This window comes from Nelumbo nucifera, chromosome 1 (genome assembly GCF_055504915.1).
Source record: "Nelumbo nucifera cultivar China Antique chromosome 1, China Antique-T2T, whole genome shotgun sequence".
Classification (NCBI taxonomy): Eukaryota; Viridiplantae; Streptophyta; class Magnoliopsida; order Proteales; family Nelumbonaceae; genus Nelumbo; species Nelumbo nucifera.
In genome coordinates, this window is record NC_142649.1 from 109,268,460 (window position 1) to 109,288,506 (window position 20,047).

General features: G+C 45.7%; 1 protein-coding gene and 1 pseudogene across 2 annotated transcripts; one reads left to right on the forward strand and one right to left on the reverse strand.

Moving 5' to 3' along the window:
• Positions 1–126: 126 nt before the first annotated feature.
• LOC104605914 (pentatricopeptide repeat-containing protein At1g11290, chloroplastic pseudogene) lies at positions 127–2,480 on the forward strand (annotated as a pseudogene).
• A 690-nt stretch (positions 2,481–3,170) lies between these two features.
• Positions 3,171–6,269, reverse strand: LOC104605913 (large ribosomal subunit protein eL30-like). Of its 2 annotated transcripts, XM_088892121.1 has the most exons (6): positions 6,101–6,269; positions 5,918–6,023; positions 5,677–5,778; positions 4,117–4,190; positions 3,526–3,594; positions 3,171–3,442 (listed from the first exon to the last, which is right to left on the reverse strand). In XM_088892121.1, the coding sequence occupies exons 1-6, from the start codon at positions 6,119–6,121 to the stop codon at positions 3,359–3,361; spliced, it is 456 nt and encodes a 151-aa protein (XP_088748247.1). In that variant the 5' UTR covers positions 6,122–6,269; the 3' UTR covers positions 3,171–3,358. The 2 variants fall into 2 exon arrangements, with proteins under 2 accessions (XP_088748247.1, XP_010269166.1); XM_010270864.3 differs by lacking the exon at positions 4,117–4,190 and having other exon boundaries at positions 6,101–6,259.
• Positions 6,270–20,047: the final 13,778 nt, after the last annotated feature.

Sequence of the window (20,047 nt, forward strand, 5' to 3'; positions counted from 1 at the left end):
CCAGCATCGTACACCATAGACATCTTGTGCGTTTGACGTAAAGGATATTAGAAGACATGTCTGCTATGGTGGGCCCCGGTTCATCATCGTCTACACCATAAGAAAACATGATAAGTTCAGCACCGTAGGATCCTACTGCAATACAACAAATAGACGTTCTACATCTATGTGAATGTAATAACTTCCTACGTATTTTCACAACGAATAACGAAATGTCTGAACTCTGAAGAGGCCGGAGGGGCGTACGTTAGTAGAAGCTGTACACAATATGCATGGATGGATCCATGGACATTGTGTGCATGTGGGTTCAAAGTCTACAAAGGTTGGAACGTCTGGAATAGAAGATTAGTCGGAATTCTAATGGCTGTGGCCATCGTTTGTTTGCGTAGAACTGGAGATGATACCTCAACCTCAAGTTCAGAACCTGGCTTTGCTTCTGCACTATTGCTCCAAGAGCAAGGCTCTTCACCGTGGTCTGGCTCTACACGCTTCATTCATCAAGTCTGGGTTTCAATCAGACGTCTTTCTCTCCAACCATGTCCTCAATATGTATGCCAAGTGTAAAGATGTTGTCGCCGCTCGTTGTGTGTTCGACGAAATGTCCGAAAGAAACCTCGTGTCCTGGTCAGCTTTGATTTCTGGATATGACCAAGCTGGGGAGCCTTCAATGGCGCTTAATCTCTTCTCCATGATGCAAAATGAGCCCAACGAGTATGTTTATGCTAGCGTTATTAATGCCTGTGCCAGCCTCTTGGCACTTGCACAGGGGAAACAGGTTCATGCCCGATCGCTGAAATCTGGCCATATGCCTATTTCTTTTGTTTCTAATGCGCTCATCTCATTGTACATGAAGTGCGGCCTCTGCAATGATGCATTGACCATCTTTACCAGCATATCAGAACCTACTTCTGTCTCTTACAATGCAATGATCACAGGTTTTGCAGAAAATATGCAACCACAAGGAAGTTTCGAGGTATTCAAATTCATGCATGGAAGTGGTATTAGCATGGATCGTTTTACCTTCATGGGTGTATTAACAATCTGTTCTGATGTCAGAAACTTGTGGAGAGGAATGGAATTCCATTGCCTGACGGTTAAGCTTGGGCTTGACACTACCCCATCTATTGGCAATGCGATTCTAATCATGTACTCAAAATGCAACTTAATTGAAGAGGCAAACAAGGCTTTTGAATCAATAGAAGAAAAAGATGCAATTTCATGGAACACCTTTATTGCTGCTTGTTCTCAATGCGAAGATCATGCCAAGGGTTTGAGAACATTTAGAGAGATGGGAAGAGCCATTGATGTAAAACCTGATGATTTCACGTTTGCAAGCGTACTTGCTTCTTGTGCAGGTCTAGCTTCAATCCGCCATGGTGGTCAGGTTCATGCTCACTTGATGAGAACAAGGTTGAATCAGGATGTGGGAGTGGGTAATGCCCTTGTCAACATGTACGCCAAATGCGGCTCCATAGTATATGCAGAAACTGTCTTCAATCAAATGTTCGACCACAACCTTGTTTCATGGAACACCATGATAGCCGGATATGGAAATCATGGACTAGGCAAAAGAGCTCTAGAATTGTTTGAGCAGATGAAGGAAATGGATATAAAGCCAGATTCGATAACATTCATTGGACTTCTTACAGCTTGCAATCATGCAGGATTGGTGGAACAAGGCAAGAGCTACTTCAATTCCATGAAAGAAGTTTATGGGATTTACCCTGAGGTAGAACATTTGTCTTGCCTGATTGATCTATTAGGGAGGGCTGGGAGACTGGAGGAGGCCGAATGGTACATGGACAGATTTTGTTTCGAGAATGACACGGTTGCTCTGGGGAGCTTGCTTTCTGCATGTCGATTGCATGGGGATGTTGTGGCTGGCGAGAGAGTGGCTGGCCGAATTCTAGATCTTCAACCTGTGACTAGTTCACCCTATGTGCTTTTGTCCAACTTATATGCTTCAGATAGGAGGTGGGAAGGTGTTGCTGAGGCTAGGAAGATGTTGAAGGGCAGTGGGGTTAAGAAAGAGCCCGGCCATAGCTTGATTGAAATTAAGGGGACCATAGAAAAATTTACAGTAGGGGATTTTTCTCATTTCAGGATAGAAGAGGTGAAGGATGTACTCAGAAGTTTAAGTTGGGCAGCTAATGAGGATTCTTTGTAATTTTAGAATTTAATTCTTTCCAGGGTAGGCCTGCCAGTTTTGCTTCTAATGATGCGAAAATCATTCAAAGACAATGTGAGAGGTGATAATTCAAAGTAGAAAACCAGTTCTCTCTTTGGCTTTCAAAAAAAAAACCGTTTTTACCTCTACCAAAAAATATACATATTTTTCTTATTTTTGCCATTTCTTTGTGTTTTTTATGGTTGACCACTTGACCTTGTTTTGAAAATTTACCCAAAAACAAATTTAATTCTAACTGCTACATCAATAATTATATTGTTTTTGTTTTCAAAAACAAAATCAACCATATTATGGAACACCCCTTTAAAGCCCCCCTCCGTTTTGTATCTTTTCTGAATTATACATCAATAATTAAAAGATTCTTCTTAAATATATTAAGAGTACTTGTCTTAATGCTTGGTTAACTACAGAGGATAAATTCTTACAAATGCAAAGACAACCATTTCAACGATGCATTTACATTTTCACATCCAAACATGGATATAAAATGAAAGCCAGGTTATCTTTTTCCAAATGTAAAATTTTTTGCAATGCAGGAACAATTCAACCAAGAAATATAGGAGACATTCACTTCTTCCATATCAATTCTGCGAACTCCCTCCTAGAATAAGTCGGGCTTTTGGATAACCGAAAATTTTTCAATTGTTGTTAAAAGCTTAATTCATGACAAAAAAGTGGCAGTGATTCATTGAACATATCAACCGCTAATCATTCAAATCACTATCATCATAGCACGATCTGTGCCCCGAAGTGGTGATTTCTCCACCGTGAAATTGTAAGTTTGTAACATAGTACCCACATTTTAAGTTAGCGCAAAACTATCTACTCTGTTTCTGTAAAACTAATGTCCAGGTTCTCATTAAAGGCACCGGTTGGGTTAGTTGGTGCTTCCAAAATAAACCACGTCGGTTAGACCTGCGACAACTCAGGCAATTCCCCTGGTGCACGTCAGCAAAGAACCATGTAGAAAGAAACCAAAGAATAAGAGGCGACATGGAGCTTAGTTGAAATACCATAATCATGTCTCAACACAGATTTCCAAATCCACTAGCCAAAATTGGTAATATACAAGAACCTTTCTCATTCACCAAACTGTTTCTCAAAGGAAACATGAGAAACCGCACTTCAACAAATTATCTAATAAAAAATACTCCAATAAGCATGACCATCCTATCTGGTTGGAAATGACAAAGGGATCCATCCCCTACTACTCTCACTGCTCACCAGGCAATGTTTTGATGATATCAGAATCGCCTGCAGGAAGAAACAAGTTGGCAGAAAGTCAGGATGGAAATCCCATGGCAAAGTGTAGTTCAATAAAAGAATAGTTGCCGCACCTGGATCAATAATGCTGAGGCATGACACACGGTAATATTTTCCACAAGCTGTGCCCAGGTCAACATTGTCTGGAGAACAAATAAAACAGGACACAACACAATGTTTTCAACCATTTGCAACAACTCTTAGCCTCATTATTTTATGTATAGAATTCATTACCAAGAATTGCAAATTTGAAAATAATATGCACCCATTTTAAAAATAGAATAGACTTCCAGAAAATGTCACCCCAATCACAGAATTAAGTTGGTGTGCCTATCTCATCCAATGCAGATGTAGAATTCATGGTAAAAGCCTTAAAGTAGTTAACTTCATGCATTAATTCTAATTTAGGCTGTCTGGGACATGTCACCAAAAGCAATTTACACAGACAGAATCATCCTTGATAACCCAAATGTATTATGATTATATAATAGTTGGGATATGCCAAAAGAATGTCCTAATAAGTATTTTCACATGTGAAACCACAAGTTTATGCATCACCACTATAAAGGTAAATAGCCAAACCTTTTGGTGACCCTATAATGTGCATAATAAATCATTTTTAAGTACAACTGCATGACATGAACTTTGAATTCACAGGGAGGAACCTGATAAGATTTCTTTAGGACACTTTTAGGTGTAGTAGTGGCTCTAATCCTTGCCCATAATAAGCTGTTAGAGACTGCACGATTTGCAAAAGGATAAATGATGAATGGAGCAAGACACCATTTGTGTGAAAAAAATTGTTTGTATAATATTATGGAAAAAGCTCAATTTATAAGAACAACATTTTTCTAATTCTATAGCAAAAAGAAAGTCATAAAAGGAACAAAACTCCAGAGGGGAAGGAACCCAGACAATCAATCACCCCATTTCTAACATTAGCCTATACTATAGATGACCCTAGAAGTGCCTTTTTATATGAATATGACTGAACAAATTTATCCATCTTGACCTCAGATGGGTAAAGCAAGCCTTCTCCTGGAAATAGCCTTATTTAAGTGAGCTTTCCCCAACACTACTCTCAGGTAGGCTATGTTTGGTTTTATAGAATCTTTTCCTTGACAATGAAGCACCATTACAATGATTAGTAGTCCAAACTTACTTGTGAAGTAAAGCTATAACCTAGGATTCTCATAGAGTTTACTTGTTGCACGGATGAAAGAGTAACTCTATTTTGTGGTACATGAGGACAGAAGCACCAGAGAGGGCAAAGATATAGTGCAACCCCAGATATCACCAAAAGTATCCTATCTAAAACTTCATTGTTCAGGCTGCCCTTGAATCTAGTAGTCAAACTGTGTCTCATGTTAAAAAGAAATCTGCTGCTTTATTGCACGCTATATGTGTGCTTGAAACAGTTCAGTTTCAGACATATGGCATGAAACCATGTCATTAACTTTTCTTAAATTTAAATGATAAATTTGTCATCTAAAACAGGTCTGTTATGAACTGAAATGTATTCCATTAACATGATTTCCAGATACCCACATATTAGGTGAGGTACGTGGAGCAGATCAATCCAATTCGAATATATGTTAACCAAATTGATGGGAAAAGGAAAATATATGTTATACTTCATTCGATCATTTGTCTACAAGTGGCGAAAGTACTTTTAACTTTGTTATTTTCATCTTTTGATCTGTAACTGCCAAAGTTCACCCTCGAACATTCAGACATTAAATCCTTCGAATAAGTGACTAAGTGTTAGGGTAAAAGTTGTTACTTTGATACCTTTTCAGAAAAAAAAATGTTATTATTTTGGCAATAAGCTCAACGAAGTATAACTCAGTGACAATAACCTAGCTAAAAAATCATTAAACAAGAAACACCAGATAAGGAGAAATCAAGTCTTTAGCTACCACTGACTTCTGCTACAGGATCATTTCATGGAGATTCAAGCACTGTACACTAGTGATATAGGAATTAGTGGCGCATCCCTCTAGTACATTAAGCAAGAAACAAACAAGGTTGTAAGAGAAAATTAAAAACATATAACGACGGCTAATTTGAGCGACCTCAAAAAGAAGTATAGCGCCAAATGGAATAGATGGGAAAAGGTAAAATAAAAATAAACAAAAGGCAGGCACATTAAGATGAAGGGCATAGAATGGCTTAATGACATTTATTCAGATTTACGCAATTAATCAGTAAGCGAAACCACTTACTTCCATTGAAATGGTGGACGCCAACCTTGGCAAGCATTGCATAGTACTCAATCTCGGACTTCCGCAGAGGTGGGTAATTGTTTGAAATAATTATCAGTTTTGCTGCAAATACCCAAAAATTTGAATCAACAACCCAAATCTTTAAAAGAAATGAAGAACAAAAACAGATAAACGTCTCCATTTATTTGCACAATGAAAAAAAAACACAGAAGGAGAAAAAAGCTAGGAAATGAGAATCCACCTTTCGAGGTTCTTAGGGTCCGAAGAACGGTTTTGTATCCAAGCGTGTACTTTCCGCTCTTCATCACGAGTGCGAGTCTGTTGTTGATGCTCTCATGAGTCTTCTTCTGTAAAAATCATTCAGAGAGGATTAAGCGACGGAAACATGGAACCAAATAACGAATAGCGATACAGAGGACCATACCGTCTTCTTCACCGCCACCATTGTTGCTCCTTACTCGGAAGACAATAGAGGTTTCGAAGAAACGAAGCGAATCAGAGATTAGGGTTTCTCAGCGGTAAATCCATATTATCAATATCTATAAATAGGAAAGATAGAGGTCAAAAGAGTCCTCTGACCGGACCACTGGAGTGATCATTTTTCAGCCCGGCCCGGGCTTGCGCTAGAGTTTTTGTACCCAAACTTAAAATTTGGGTACCGTCAGTTACCGTCAGTTACCTAACTTAAAATTTTTGTACCCAAACTGCGTGTTGTTACCGTCAGTTACCTAACTTAAAATTTTTAAAAGGGAAATTTTCCAATTAATACCTTGTACTTTCGCTCAAGTGATAATTTGGTCTCAAATTTTAAAATGCGATAATCTAGTACCCAAACTTTCAAAATGTGATAATTTAATACCTATCGTTAAGTAGCCCGTTAATTAACTGTTAAGTGACATTTGAAAAGTTAAATATGATCTTCGAATGGCATCTAATTCTCTTCATGAACCATCTAAACATTGACACAAATTTAAATAGTTCCAAATCCTAGTCTCTTCTATTCAAAAAAGTTGGTGATTGTTTAGAAGAATCTAAAATTTGGGACTGTTGATTTTATTGCCAATGTTTGGATGCTTGATAAAGACAATTAGATTGCATTCTTAGGGCATTTTTTACTTTTCAAATGACACTTAATGGCTGATCAACGGACTAGTTAATGGCAGGTATTGGATTGTCACATTTTTGAAAGTTTGGGTATTGGATTGTCAAATTTTGAAAGTTTGAGTATTGGATCGTCACATTTTAAAGTTTGGGGACCAAATTGTCAATCGAGCCAAAGTACAAACATTTTGAAAGTTCGGATATTGGATTGTCGCATTTTAAAGTTTGGAGACCAAATTGTCACTCAAAACAAAATACAGAGTACTAATCAGGAATTTTCTCTTTTTAAAAATATCAAAACCACCATTCAAAAGAAGACATTGTTCATTGTCTTCTACCTTAAGACTGAACCGATTAAGGTATTTGAGATTCTGAACTAATAAAGACATTGTTCATTATTTCTTCTAAGCAGAAGAGGAAGAAGGGAGGGGGAAACGACGATACCTCTAACCAGAATAGGAAGGAGGGAGGGTGAAATAGCGGCACCCCAATACCAATTTGGGATCAACGACGAATGCGGTGCACCCCAAAGCACATCTGCATTTTGCACAAAATTTCCCAAGTAGCTAGGTTTATCCTTGTGTGATGTTATGGACTTTGGGTAGTTCTCAATCCCGTCTCGATGACAAACGATTGACCAACAAACACAACATAGGCTAGAATCTTGATCAATATTGTGGATCGATTCAAAAAGCATGCAATGGTGCTCCCATCCCTGAGTATTTTGTCATTCATTCTTGCATTGTTGTCATTATGTTACAAAAGGAGAATAGAATCTGTAAATAGAGTTGCTTTTGCTTGTTCAAATAGACGGATTACGTGAGGTATTGTGTCTTGTGCTTTCAACTTTCTTGATCTCTCTAATCAGACTCAATCTTGCATCTATTGCCAGCTTGCTCCTATTCCACAGAGCCAAGTTAATATCCATACCGATTGGTCAAGCAGTATGCATTTGGTTTCTGATGTAATCGTTTCTGGTCACGTACCAATTTTTTGTGATGTATAAATTTTTTTGGTTAAGTACTTCGTTATTTGACCCGGTGGTGATGTGCCTTGGCGATGAGCTACTTGATGGCGAACTCCCTGGTGGAGAACTACCTGGTGGCGAGCTCCCTGGTGGAGAGCTACTTGGGGACGAACTGCTTGGTGGTGAACTCCCAGGTGGCGAGCTCCCTGGTGGCGAGCTCCCTGGTGGCGAACTACTTGGTGGCGAGCTCCCTGGTGGAGAGCTACTTGGTGGCGAACTCCCTGGTGGCGAACTGCCTGGTGGACTCGTCATTTGACCTGCTCCTAGGCGGCCTGCAACTCAGAGGATGGTGGAGCTCCCTGGTGCAGTACAACCCGACTGCCCTCTGCATGAGGTGATTTCCTCTCCTTTGTAGGCGGCGGGAGCTGAGGGACCTGCGAGAACTGAATCAGAGGACCCGGGGGTATTTTCCCAGCAGGGACTCTCTGATGCCTAAGTTAGCATTTTTATTACAGAGAGCTTGGAGAGAAATGAGAGAGCTAGAGAGCAGGGGTTACCATCCTTCCCCCCCCCCCTTGGCTTTGGGGGTCGGAGTCCTTATATAGTGGTGTCCTCGCGGTTTAGGTGGGTGAAAAGCCTTCAAACGGTAAGACTCGTCATATCCCGTCAGAACCGGGGTACGGTGGTGAACTCCTCGAGGTTGTCAGGCTGGCGCTTGTGTCAGGCGGCCAAGTCGGCGCCTGGGCCAGGTTGTCAGGTCGGCGCCTGAGTCAGTCGGCGGGTCGGTGTCTGGGCCAGGTTGTCAGGTCGGCATCTGTATTAGCCGGCGGGTCGGTGTCTGGGCCAGGTTGTCAAGTAGGAGATCTTCCTGCGATACGCCAAACTATTCTTTTGTACCGAGCTACCCTACAAGTAGCGAGAAACCCGGGGGAGCTATGCCGAGCTCCTTGGGCTATGCCGAGCTGCTTGTGGCGAGCTTTGCCGAGCTGCCTGGCTCCTTGGTGGTGAGCTCCTTGGAGAGCTGCCTAGCTCCTTGGCGAGCTCTTTGGTGAGCTACCGAGCTCCTTGGCGAGCTCCTTGGTGAGCTACCGAGCTCGCGAGGTATGCCGTTATGGTTCATCGGTGGGCGTCTTATGGGTTGCCAGGTTGGATCATGTGCCAAGCTGATCTGTGCAGGCCGTGCGCAGGTCGCGCCAGGCCACGCAGGCCGAGCGCAGGCCGCGCCAGGCCGCGTGCAGGTCGCGCCAGGCCAGCCAGACCGGTGCTCGGGTGGGACACCAACTTGGTAAGTTGTTGCCTGTGTGTTCTCCTAGTTGTCACGAGGTGCCACGTGTCGCAATTTCACTGGAGGGCCAAATCTGCCCTCATCAATTGCCCCCGACTCCCGAGCTGAGAGTAACTCAGCGAAGGGAGTAGATTTCTTTTGGCCCGTAAGTTGACGAGCTAGTAAGTGCTGATCCAATTCCTTAGGCTTCTGGAGCTGCCTGTATGTGGCGAGCTGCCAGTAAGGCGAGGGGGTCTCCGCCAGTTCAATAGTGTAGGCCTTAGGCTCTAGGGCAACTTATAGTTCACTTTTGCTGATTTTGCTCCTACTGAGGAAGCGATTGGATATTTAGCAATACTGTGGGCCGTAGGCTTTGGGAGTGACTCGTAGTCTACTCTTCTTTGACTTTTGCCCATGCCGGAGAGGCGACCGGGTCTTAAGCAGTAATGTGGCCCATAGGCTTTGGGACTGACTCGTAGTCTACTCTTTTTTGACTTTGCCCGCGTCGGAGAGGCGACCGGGTCTTAAGCAATAATGTGACCCGTAGGCTTTGAGAGTAACTCGTAGTCTACTCTTTTTTGACTTTGCCCGTGTCGGAGAGGCGACCGGGTCTTAAGCAGTAATGTGGCCCATAGGCTTTGGGAGTGACTCGTAGTCTACTCTTGATGAGGGCAGATTTGGCCCTCCAGTGAAGTTGCGACACGTGGCACCTCGTGACAACTAGGCAAGCCCCCAGGCAACAACTTACCAAGTTGGTCCCCCCCCGGGCACCGGTTTGGCTGGCCTGGCGCGACCTGGTGCGGCCTGCGCGCAACCTGGTGCGACCTGGCGCGGCCTGCGCGCAACCTGCGCGCGACCTGCGCGACCTGGCTGGATCAGCCCGCCAGGCGCCGACCTAACAACATGACTCGGACACAGGCGCCGACCTAATGACCTGACCCGGACACAGGCGCCGACCTGATGACCTGACCCGGACACAGGCGCCGACCTGGCAACCTGGCCGGACACTGACCCGCCGACTGACACAGGCGCCGACCTGGCAACCTGGCCCGGACACTGACCCGCCGACTGACACAGGCGCTGACCTGGCGATCTGGCCCGGACACAGGCGCCGACCTGACAACATGACCCTGACACAGGTGCCGACCTGGCAACCTGGCCCGAACACCGACCCGCCGACTGACACAGGCGCCGACCTGGCAACCTGGCCCAGACACCGACCCGTCGACTGACAGGCGCCGACCTGACAACCTCGAGGAGTTCATCACCGTACCCCGGTTCTGACGGGATATGACGTCTTACCATTTGAAGGCTTTTTACCCACCTAACCCACGAGGGCACCACTATATAAGGACTCCGACCCCCAAAGCCAAGGGAGGGGAAGAAAGAGTATGGTAACCCCCGCTCTCTAGCTCTCTCATTTCTCTCCAAGCCCTCTGTAATCAGAATGCTAACTTAGGCATCGGAGAGTCCCCGCCGGGAAAATACCCCCGGGTCCTCTGATTCAGTTCCCGCATGTCCCTCAGCTCCCGCCGTCTACAAAGGAGAGAAAATCACCTCACGCAGGGGGTAGTCGGGTAGCGCTGCACCAGGGAGCTCCACCATCCTCTGAGTTGCAGACCGCCAAGGAGCAAGTCAAGTGACGAGTTCGCCATCAGGGAGCACTACCAGGTAGTTCGCCACCAGGCAGTTCGCCATCAGGCAATTCGCCACCAAGGAGCACTGCGGGGCAGTTCGCCACCAGGCAGTTCACCATCAGGCAGTTCGTCACCAGGCAGTTCGCCATCAGGCAGCGCCACCAGGCAGTTCGCCATCAGGCAGTTTGCCATCAGGCAGTTCGCCACTGGGCAGTTCGTCACTAGGCAGTTCGTCACCAGGCAGTTCGCCATCAGGCAGCGCCACCAGGCAGTTCACCATCAGGCAGTTCGCCACCAGGCAGTTCGCCATCAGGCAGTTCACCATCAAGATAAGTTCTCATCCTACAAAAGCTAAGTTCTCATCCTACAAAAGCTAAGTTCTCATCCTACCAAAGCTAAGTCCTCACTTTTTTGAAGATATCACTTTATAGTTTACATTTTTTATAAACTCAAAAACTATGCAGGGGGCTAACAGACTAAGTAGCTCTACCAACCTTACTTTCGATTCAGATGATGCCTCATCAGTCCTCTCCGCAAGGTCCCCCTACAAAGATGAGCTCTTCGTGGCTTCCGCGGGAGTTGATGGCCAACAGACTACATAGGCGCCCTTACCGGTCGAGCCTTCCAAGGCTCCCGTGTGAGCTGGCAACCTAAAGTTAGTAGTGCTGCCCCCGAAGGTCGAGCCCCTAGCAGCTTCTTGTAGGAGTGGGTGACTGGCATTACGAAGCTGATGCAGCACAATCATAGCTCGACACCTCACAGGCAAAGCCTACGGGCCACATTACTGCTTAAGACCCGGTCGCCTCTCCGGAACGGGCAAAAGTCAAAAAAGAGTAGACTACGAGTCACTCCCAAAAGCCTACAGGCCACATTACTGCTTAAGACCCGGTCGCCCCTTCGGCACGGGCAAAAGTCAAAAAAGAGTAGACTACGAGTCACTCCCAAAAGCCTACGGGCCACATTACTGCTTAAGACCTGGTCGCCCCTCCGGCACGGGCAAAAGTCAAAAAAGAGTAGACTACGAGTCACTCCCAAAAGCCTACGGGCCACATTACTGCTTAAGACCCGGTCGCCTCTCCGGCACGGGCAAAGTCAAAAAAGAGTAGACCACGAGTCACTCCCAAAAGCCTACGGGCCACATTACTGCTTAAGACCCGGTCACCCCTCCGGCACGGGCAAAAGTCAAAAAAGAGGACTACGAGTCACTCCCAAAAGCCTACGGGCCACATTACTGCTTAAGACCCGGTCGCCCCTTCGGCACGGGCAAAAGTCAAAAAAGAGTAGACTACGAGTCACTCCCAAAAGCCTACGGGCCACATTACTGCTTAAGACCCGGTCGCCTCTCCGGCACGGGCGAAAATCAAAAAGAGTAGACTATGAGTCACTCCCAAAGCCTGCGGGCCACACTGTTGCTAAATATCCAATCGCTTTCTCAACAGGAACAAAATCAGCAAAAGTGAACTATAAGTTGCCCCAGAGCCTAAGGGCTACACTACTGAAACCGGCGGAGACCCCCTCGTCTTACTGGCAGCTCCCAAAGCCTAAGGAATTGGATCAAAACTTACTAACTCGTCGACTTACGGGCCAAAAGAAATCTACTCCCTTCGCTGAGTTACTCTCAGCTCGGGAGTGGGGGGCAATTGATGAGGGCAGATTTGGCCCTCCAGTGAAGTTGCGACACGTGGCACCTCGTGACAACAAGACAAGCCCCTAGGCAACAACTTACCAAGTTGGTCCCCCCCGGGCACCGGTCTGGCTGGCCTGGCGCGACCTGGTGCGGCCTGCGCGCAACCTGGCGCGACCTGGCGCGACCTGGCGCGGCCTGCGCGCGACCTGCGCGCAACCTGGCGCGGCCTGCGCACGGCCTGCGCGACCTGGCCGGATCAACCCGCCAGGCGCCGACCTAACAACATGACCCGGACACAGGCGCCGACCTGATGACCTGACCCGGACACAGGCGCTGACCTGATGACCTGACCCGGACACAGGCGCCGACCTGGCAACCTGGCCGGACACTGACCCGCCGACTGACACAGGCGCCGACCTGGCAACCCTGCCCGGACACCGACCCGCCGACTAACACAGGCGCCGACCTGGCGATCTGGCCCGGACACAGGCACCGACCTGACAACATGACCCTGACACAGGTGCCGACCTGGCAACCTGGCCCGGACACCGACCCGCCGACTGACACAGGCGCCGACCTGGCAACTTGGCCCGGACACCGACCCGTCGACTGACAGGCACCGACCTGACAACCTCGAGGAGTTCATCACCGTACCCCGGTTCTGACGGGATATGACGTCTTACCATTTGAAGGCTTTTTACCCACCTAACCCGCGAGGGCACCACTATATAAGGACTCCGACCCCCAAAGCCAAGGGAGGGGAAGAAAGAGTATGGTAACCCCCGCTCTCTAGCTCTCTCATTTCTCTCCAAGCCCTCTGTAATCAGAATGCTAACTTAGGCATCGGAGAGTCCCCGCCGGGAAAATACCCCCGGGTCCTCTGATTCAGTTCCCGCATGTCCCTCAGCTCCCGCCGTCTACAAAGGAGAGAAAATCACCTCACGCAGGGGGTAGTCGGGTAGCGCTGCACCAGGGAGCTCCACCATCCTCTGAGTTGCAGACTGCCTAGGAGCAAGTCAAGTGACGAGTTCGCCATCAGGGAGCACTACCAGGTAGTTCGCCACCAGGCAGTTCGCCATCAGGCAGTTCGTCACCAGGGAGCACTGCCGGGCAGTTCGCCACCAGGCAGTTCGCCATCAAGCAGTTCGTCACCAGGCAGTTCGCCATCAGGCAGCGCCACCAGGCAGTTCACCATCAGGCAGTTCGCCACCAGGCAGTTCGCCACCAGGCAGTTCGCCATCAGGCAGTTCGCCACCGGGAAGTTCGTCACCAGGCAGTTCGCCATCAGGCAGTTCGTCACCAGGCAGTTTGCCATCAGGCAGCGTCACCAGGCAGTTCGCCATCAGGCAGTTCGTCACCAGGCAGTTTGCCATCAGGCAGCGCCACCAGGCAGTTCGCCATCAGGCAGTTCGCCACCAGGCAGTTCGCCACCAGGCAGTTCGCCACCAGGCAGTTCGCCATCAGGCAGTTCGCCACCGGGCAGTTCGCCACCGGGCAATTCGCCACCAGGCAGTTCGGCACCAGGAAGCATCACCAGGCAGTTCTCCCCCGGGAAGTTCGCCACCAAGTAGCTCATCACCAAGGCACGTCACCACCAGGTCAAACACGAGGTACTTAGCCAAAAAATTTTACACATCCCAAAAAATGGTACGTGACCAAAAACGGTTACATCAACTCTTTTTTTACTTTGCCCGTGCTGGAGAGGCGATCGGGTCTTAAGCAGTAATGTGGCCCGTAGGCTTTGCCTATGAGGTGTCGAGCTATGATTGTGTTGCATCAGCTTCGTAATGCCGGTCACCCACTCCTACAAGAAGCTACTAGGAGCTCGACCTTCGGGGGCAGCACTACTAACTTTAGGTCGCCAGCTCACACGGGAGCCTTGGAAGGCTCGACCGGTAAGGGCGCCTATGTAGTCTGTTGGCCGCCAACTCCCGCGGAAGCCACGAAGAGCTCATCTTTGTAGGGGGGACCTTGCGGAGAGGACTGATGAGGCATTATCTGAATTGAAAGTAAGGTTGGTAGAGCTACTTAGTCTGTTATCTCCCTGCATAGTCTTTGAGTTCATAAAAAATGTAAACTATAAAGCGATAGCTTCAATTTCTAAAAAGTAAGGACTTAGCTTTGGTAAGATGAGAACTTAGCTTTTGTAGGATGAGAACTTAGCTTTTTGTAGCGTTTTTCCACAGACGGTGCCAATTGATGTAACCGTTTCTGGTCACGTACCATTTTTTTGTGATGTATAAATTTTTTTTGGCTAAGTACCTCGTTATTTGACTCGGTGGTGACGTGCCTTGGTGATGAGCTACTTGGTGCCGAACTCCCTGGTGGAGAACTACCTGGTGGCGAGCTCCCTAGTGGAGAGCTACTTGGTGACGAACTGCTTGGTGGCGAACTCCCAGGTGGCGAGCTCCCTGGTGGTGAACTGCCTGGTGTCGAGCTCCCTGGTGGCGAACTGCCTGGTGGCGAGCTCCCTGGTGGAGAGCTACTTGGTGGCGAACTCCCTAGTGGTGAATTGCCTGGTGGACTCGTCATTTGACCTGCTCCTAGGCGGCCTGCAACTCAGAGGATGGTGGAGCTCCCTGGTGCAGCGCAACCCGACTGCCCTCTGCATGAGGTGATTTCCTCTCCTTTGTAGGCGGCGAGAGCTGAGGGACCTGCGAGAACTGAATCAGAGGACTCGGGGGTATTTTCTCGACGGAGACTCTCCGATGCCTAAGTTAGCATTCTGATTACAGAGAGCTTGGAGAGAAATGAGAGAGCTAGAGAGCAGGGGTTACCATCCTTCCCCCCCCCCTTGGCTTTGGGGGTCGGAGTCCTTATATAGTGGTGTCCTCGCGGGTTAGGTGGGTGAAAAGCCTTCAAACGGTAAGACTCGTCATATCCCGTCAGAACCGGGGTACGGTGGTGAACTCCTCAAGGTTGTCAGGCTGGCGCTTGTGTCAAGCGGCCAGGTCGGTGCCTGGGCCATGTCAGGTCGGCGCCTGTGTCAGTCGGTGGGTCGGTGTCTGGGCCAAGTTGTCAGGTCGGCGCCTGTGTTAGTCGGCGGGTCGGTGTCTGGGCCAGGTTGTCAGGCAGGAGATCTTCCTGCGATACGCCAAACTACTCTTCTGTACCGAGCTACCCTACAAGTAGCGAGAAGCCCGGGGGAGCTATGCCGAGCTCCTTGGGCTATGCCGAGCTGCTTGTGGCGAGCTTTGCCGAGCTGCCTGGCTCCTTGGTGGCGAGCTCCTTGGAGAGTTGCCTAGCTCGTTGGCGAGCTCTTTGGTGAGCTACCGAGCTCCTTGGCGAGCTCCTTGGTGAGCTACCGAGCTCGCGGGGTATGCCATTATGGTTCATCGGTGGGCGTCTTATGGGTTGCCAAGTCGGATCATGTGCCAGGCTGATCCGGCCAGGCCGTGCAGGCTGCGCGCAGGCCGTGCCAGGCCGCGCAGTCCGTGCGCAGGCTGCGCCGGGTCGCATGCAGGCCATGCCAGGCCGCGTGCAGGCCGCCCGTAGGCTGCGTGCAGGTCGCACCAGGCCGCGCCAGGCCAGCCAGACCGGTGCTCGGGTGGGACACCAACTTGGTAAGTTGTTGCATGGGTGTTTTCCTAAATGTCACGAGGTGCCATGTGTCGCAATTTCACTGGAGGGCCAAATCTGCCCTCATCAGTTTCTATTTGGCTCTGGTACATCAGTTGAGGATGGATGGAATTCCATGACGCATTGGTATTGCTACCATTTTGGGCAGTTGAATTTGTAGTGCCAAAATAAAATCTTTAGTGTTAACCGATGCAAAGCTGGTTGCCACACCAAATTGGGGAGCACACAATTCGGTTATTTTCTAAGCCATCTTAATAGGAATCAGAATTGAAGAGCACGCAAATAGAGGAAATCAAAGGTCAGTAGCGCATGCAATCAATATTTTTCTTTTCTTTGTTCTTTTTTTACCAACAACTAGAATAATTACAACTATTCCAAAAGAAAATTAGGGATTGCACCACATTTGTATTTTTCCCCATGAACTCGTCCAAGTCGTCTACCACAACTGCACTTCGAGAGCTTGTCATAACCAGTTTGATATCGAAGGTGGTTACTGGTTAGAGATTAGATACCAATCATAAGAAAATTAGATGATAGATTAAGGGTATTTTTGTCCTTTCACATGATACTTAACATTCGTCAATGGTTTTGGACTAACTTGACACTTTTTGAAAGTTTAGATACTGCAGTAACACCTTTAAAAGTTCGAGTACTAACTTGACACCACCCCCAAAGTTCAGGGTACTGAAGTAGAATTTTCCCTTTTTTTTGGTAGAGTTGGGCCTATGATTTGTGTAATTGTGTTGAAAACTTGAAGTTCGATGCGACAGCTTGGTTTGGATCTCCAGTAGCCTTAGTTGTTGATAATTTCTCTCACTTGACTTCCTTCTCTCAATGGTGGGAATGGTGGATTGATCAAGAGGAAAATCTAGGAGCGATGGACCATTGTTTGTTCTTGTTTGCTGTGTTTCTATTTTGGTGTATCTGGAAAGTCATAAATGCGATTGTTTTTAATGATATTACTCCTAATCATGGGCTTTCTACTCTTATTGCAAGCAAGTGGATGAAGGAAGTGATGAAAGCTTCCCTTCTAGGATCAATCGACTCTTCCTCTAGGTTGGTTCAGCCTGTGGTGGTGGAAAGATGGACTCCTTCTGGATGCACGCTCAAAGTTAACACTAATTGCAGTTTTCTCAACAACAAAAGTGGATTTGGTTTTTTGTTTAGAAACGAAGCTAGTTCTTTTCTTTTTGGTAGTTGTGGCTTGTGTAAAGTTGTATCCCCTCTTTTTGCTGAAGTCTTTGTCATTAAACTAATTTGGTTTTTTGTTTAAAAATGAAGTTGGTTCTTTTATTTTTGTTGAAGTCTTTGCCATTAAACGGTGTTGTTTGGTAGTTACTTCTTTGGGTTTTTGGAACTTAATTGTGGAAAGTGACAATTAGAAGTGGTTAAGGTTTTAAAATCGAGGTCTTTTGAGTTAAACCCTCAAGTTTGGAGTTTACTAATAGACATTTATAGTCTTCTTCCTTATGGTGCTCATTTCAACTTTATTCACAGAGAAGCTAATTCTCCAACGCACTTATTGGCTCCAAAAGGAACCTCTGGTTTGTAGGGTAATTGGTTATCTCCTATCAACTAGCTACCTTCGCTTGCTAAAGACCACCCCCCTTACGGTGCCTTTTTCTTTGGTTGGTGTTTTCTTGTTTCTTTTATGTGTTGCTCATTTGATTACCAAAAAAAACAGAAGTCTGATGTGGCATGCTATTTTATAGACACCTATAATACATATTATATATAATTAATAATATTGTATAATATATATGAAAAAAATATATTCATGTATATAATATTATTATATATCTATTAAAGTAGCCCCAAGTTTTAGGAAATTAACTAATTCTACTCTCTACTATTTCTTTCTTTTTTTTTTGAGAAATTTCGTTATTAGTAGCTTGTACTTTAGGGGTTGTCTCAAGTCAATCCCCCAACTCCACTACAATACCTAAACTTCCAAAAATTGTCAATTTAGTCTTCATTGTTAATGGTCCATCATTTACTTTTGAACATGTCAAAACTAGCATTTTAAAGAAGACATTGTTCATTATCCTCTACCTTGAGACTAAAGATAGAAATCATAAAATCATTTTGCAATGACAGAAATTACATACAAAGCAAATTGATGGCAATCAGTTGAGGTGACCCTTGATCCTCTTCACAAAGATGATCTATAGGTTCTTAACACCTATGTTATTAGCACAGTTGTCGCCATCGGTAGACCAAGTGGCATTCGAAACTTGTTGTTGGTAGTTCCTCTACCGTTCCGCCATTGGTAGACCATTAGTTGCTCTAGTTTCTCATCTTGGTACACCTGCAGCTGAATAAATCAAAGTCTAGTCACTATCTTTGATAGTCGGAATCGCCGCAATCAAGCTTATATAAGCATTAATTCCCATGGACCATGCGGAAATTCCAAACCAGGAGACAAGACAGAATTAATTGGATTAGAAATTGTTCCCTTGTTGTTGTTTGTAAAGAAACAAAAGAACAATTGTTTTAAATGTTATCAGCATCATGTTGGTCCATGTAAGAGTTTCAGTGAAACCTAGAAAATTGAGGATGGCAATTTTCAAGTCAAGACAATCTTCACTGAAAAGATTAAAAAACCAAGGGTCGTTAGAAAAAAAAAAACTTTGTAAAAGACACTTATCTGATATGATGAAAGATGCTTCATTCAATGCAACAGTAGTAGCATCATTGAATGAAGGAGTTAGGAGCAGACCCCTTTCTCATGCATCATGTAGGGAGTGGGGTTCTCTTCAATCGGGTTGGGAGGATGAAGCCACTCAAGTGGTGGAGGATGTGAAGAATAACCTAGGAATTGAATGGCTATGTAATGGTGATGGCCTCCTTGGTAGAAAAGGTAGAAGATAATGAAAAATGTCTATTTTGGTTCAGTCTCAAGGTAGAAGACAATGAACATTGTCTTCTTTTGAATGGTAGTTTTGATATTTTCAAAAGTGTTAAGTTGCACATGTCATCACGTGATATAGATACTAATGGCAAGGACTAAATTGATAGTATTTGAAAGTTCAGGTCAGTGGCATGCTTTGAAGTTCATGGACTGACTTGAGACAATCCCTAAAGTATAGGGTACTGATAAGGAATTTTCCTTTTTTTTTATAAAACTTGGAGGTGCTACACAAGACGGAGAAAGGTATCACGTTCCCACTAATCACTCAAACAAATAAACTCTAAGTTCCATGGGAGATTATTGAGGTTAAGGGATATAACAGGTCTAGGAAAAGACATAACTTCATTTGCAAGCTAGTCAGCCACTTGGTTTGCTTCATGAAAAACATGCTTGTACCAAACCCCATGCTTGAATTAGTCTTTCATCAGCAAGCAATATCGAACTATATTCTTGAAACTCCATGGGGGTGACTTGGCCGTCAAGATAGGAGAAAGCTAGCTTCGAATCTCCTTTTATTATGACTGATAAATCTTTGAAATTTGTAGCCAAATTATGAGCCTCCCACGCAATCCATGCTTCAACATCACTTATCGTAGTAAAACCAACAAGGTATCCTTTGTAGTCCACAATTTCCCCAAGATGGTTTCTGGCAATGGCCACCACCGAGCACATCCCATTATTGAAACAAGAGGCATCAAAATTTATCTTAATAGTTCCATGCTCAGAGGGGGGAGCCGCATGATATATTTCCATCCTTTTTCCTATCTTTCTTGCTTCGGGTTCTCAGTCAGAACACTAAATTCTAAAAAAGACTTCGCAGCTCTGTCCAAAATTATCTGAGAAGGGGACGATGTATTAGTGAACATTTTCTAGTTTATGTTCTTCCATATGTGTCATAAAATGTAAACAAACTTTTCCTTAACCATGCTTTTCACGAAACATCTTTCTTTATGAGTTTAGCCCACCACTCAATGTTTATACCTCTATTCTTTAGATGACATTTAGTTGGGAGTTTATTTTTAAGAAGGAAGAGAAAAGCTTTTAGTTTTGGGGGGCACTTTAGATTCCACACAATTTTTCTCCAATTCAAATCGTCACCTCTGATACCAACCATGTTGCATTTTATTTTGTAAGTTGATTTAATTGAGAAAGTACCACTTGGATTCATCCTTCAAATTAATTTGTCTTCTTTTGAGTTTGACAGGATAAAAATAGGCCTAATTTTATTCCATATATTTTGTGAGACTAGACTATGAACTTTGTCTTTAGACCAAACCGTTATTTT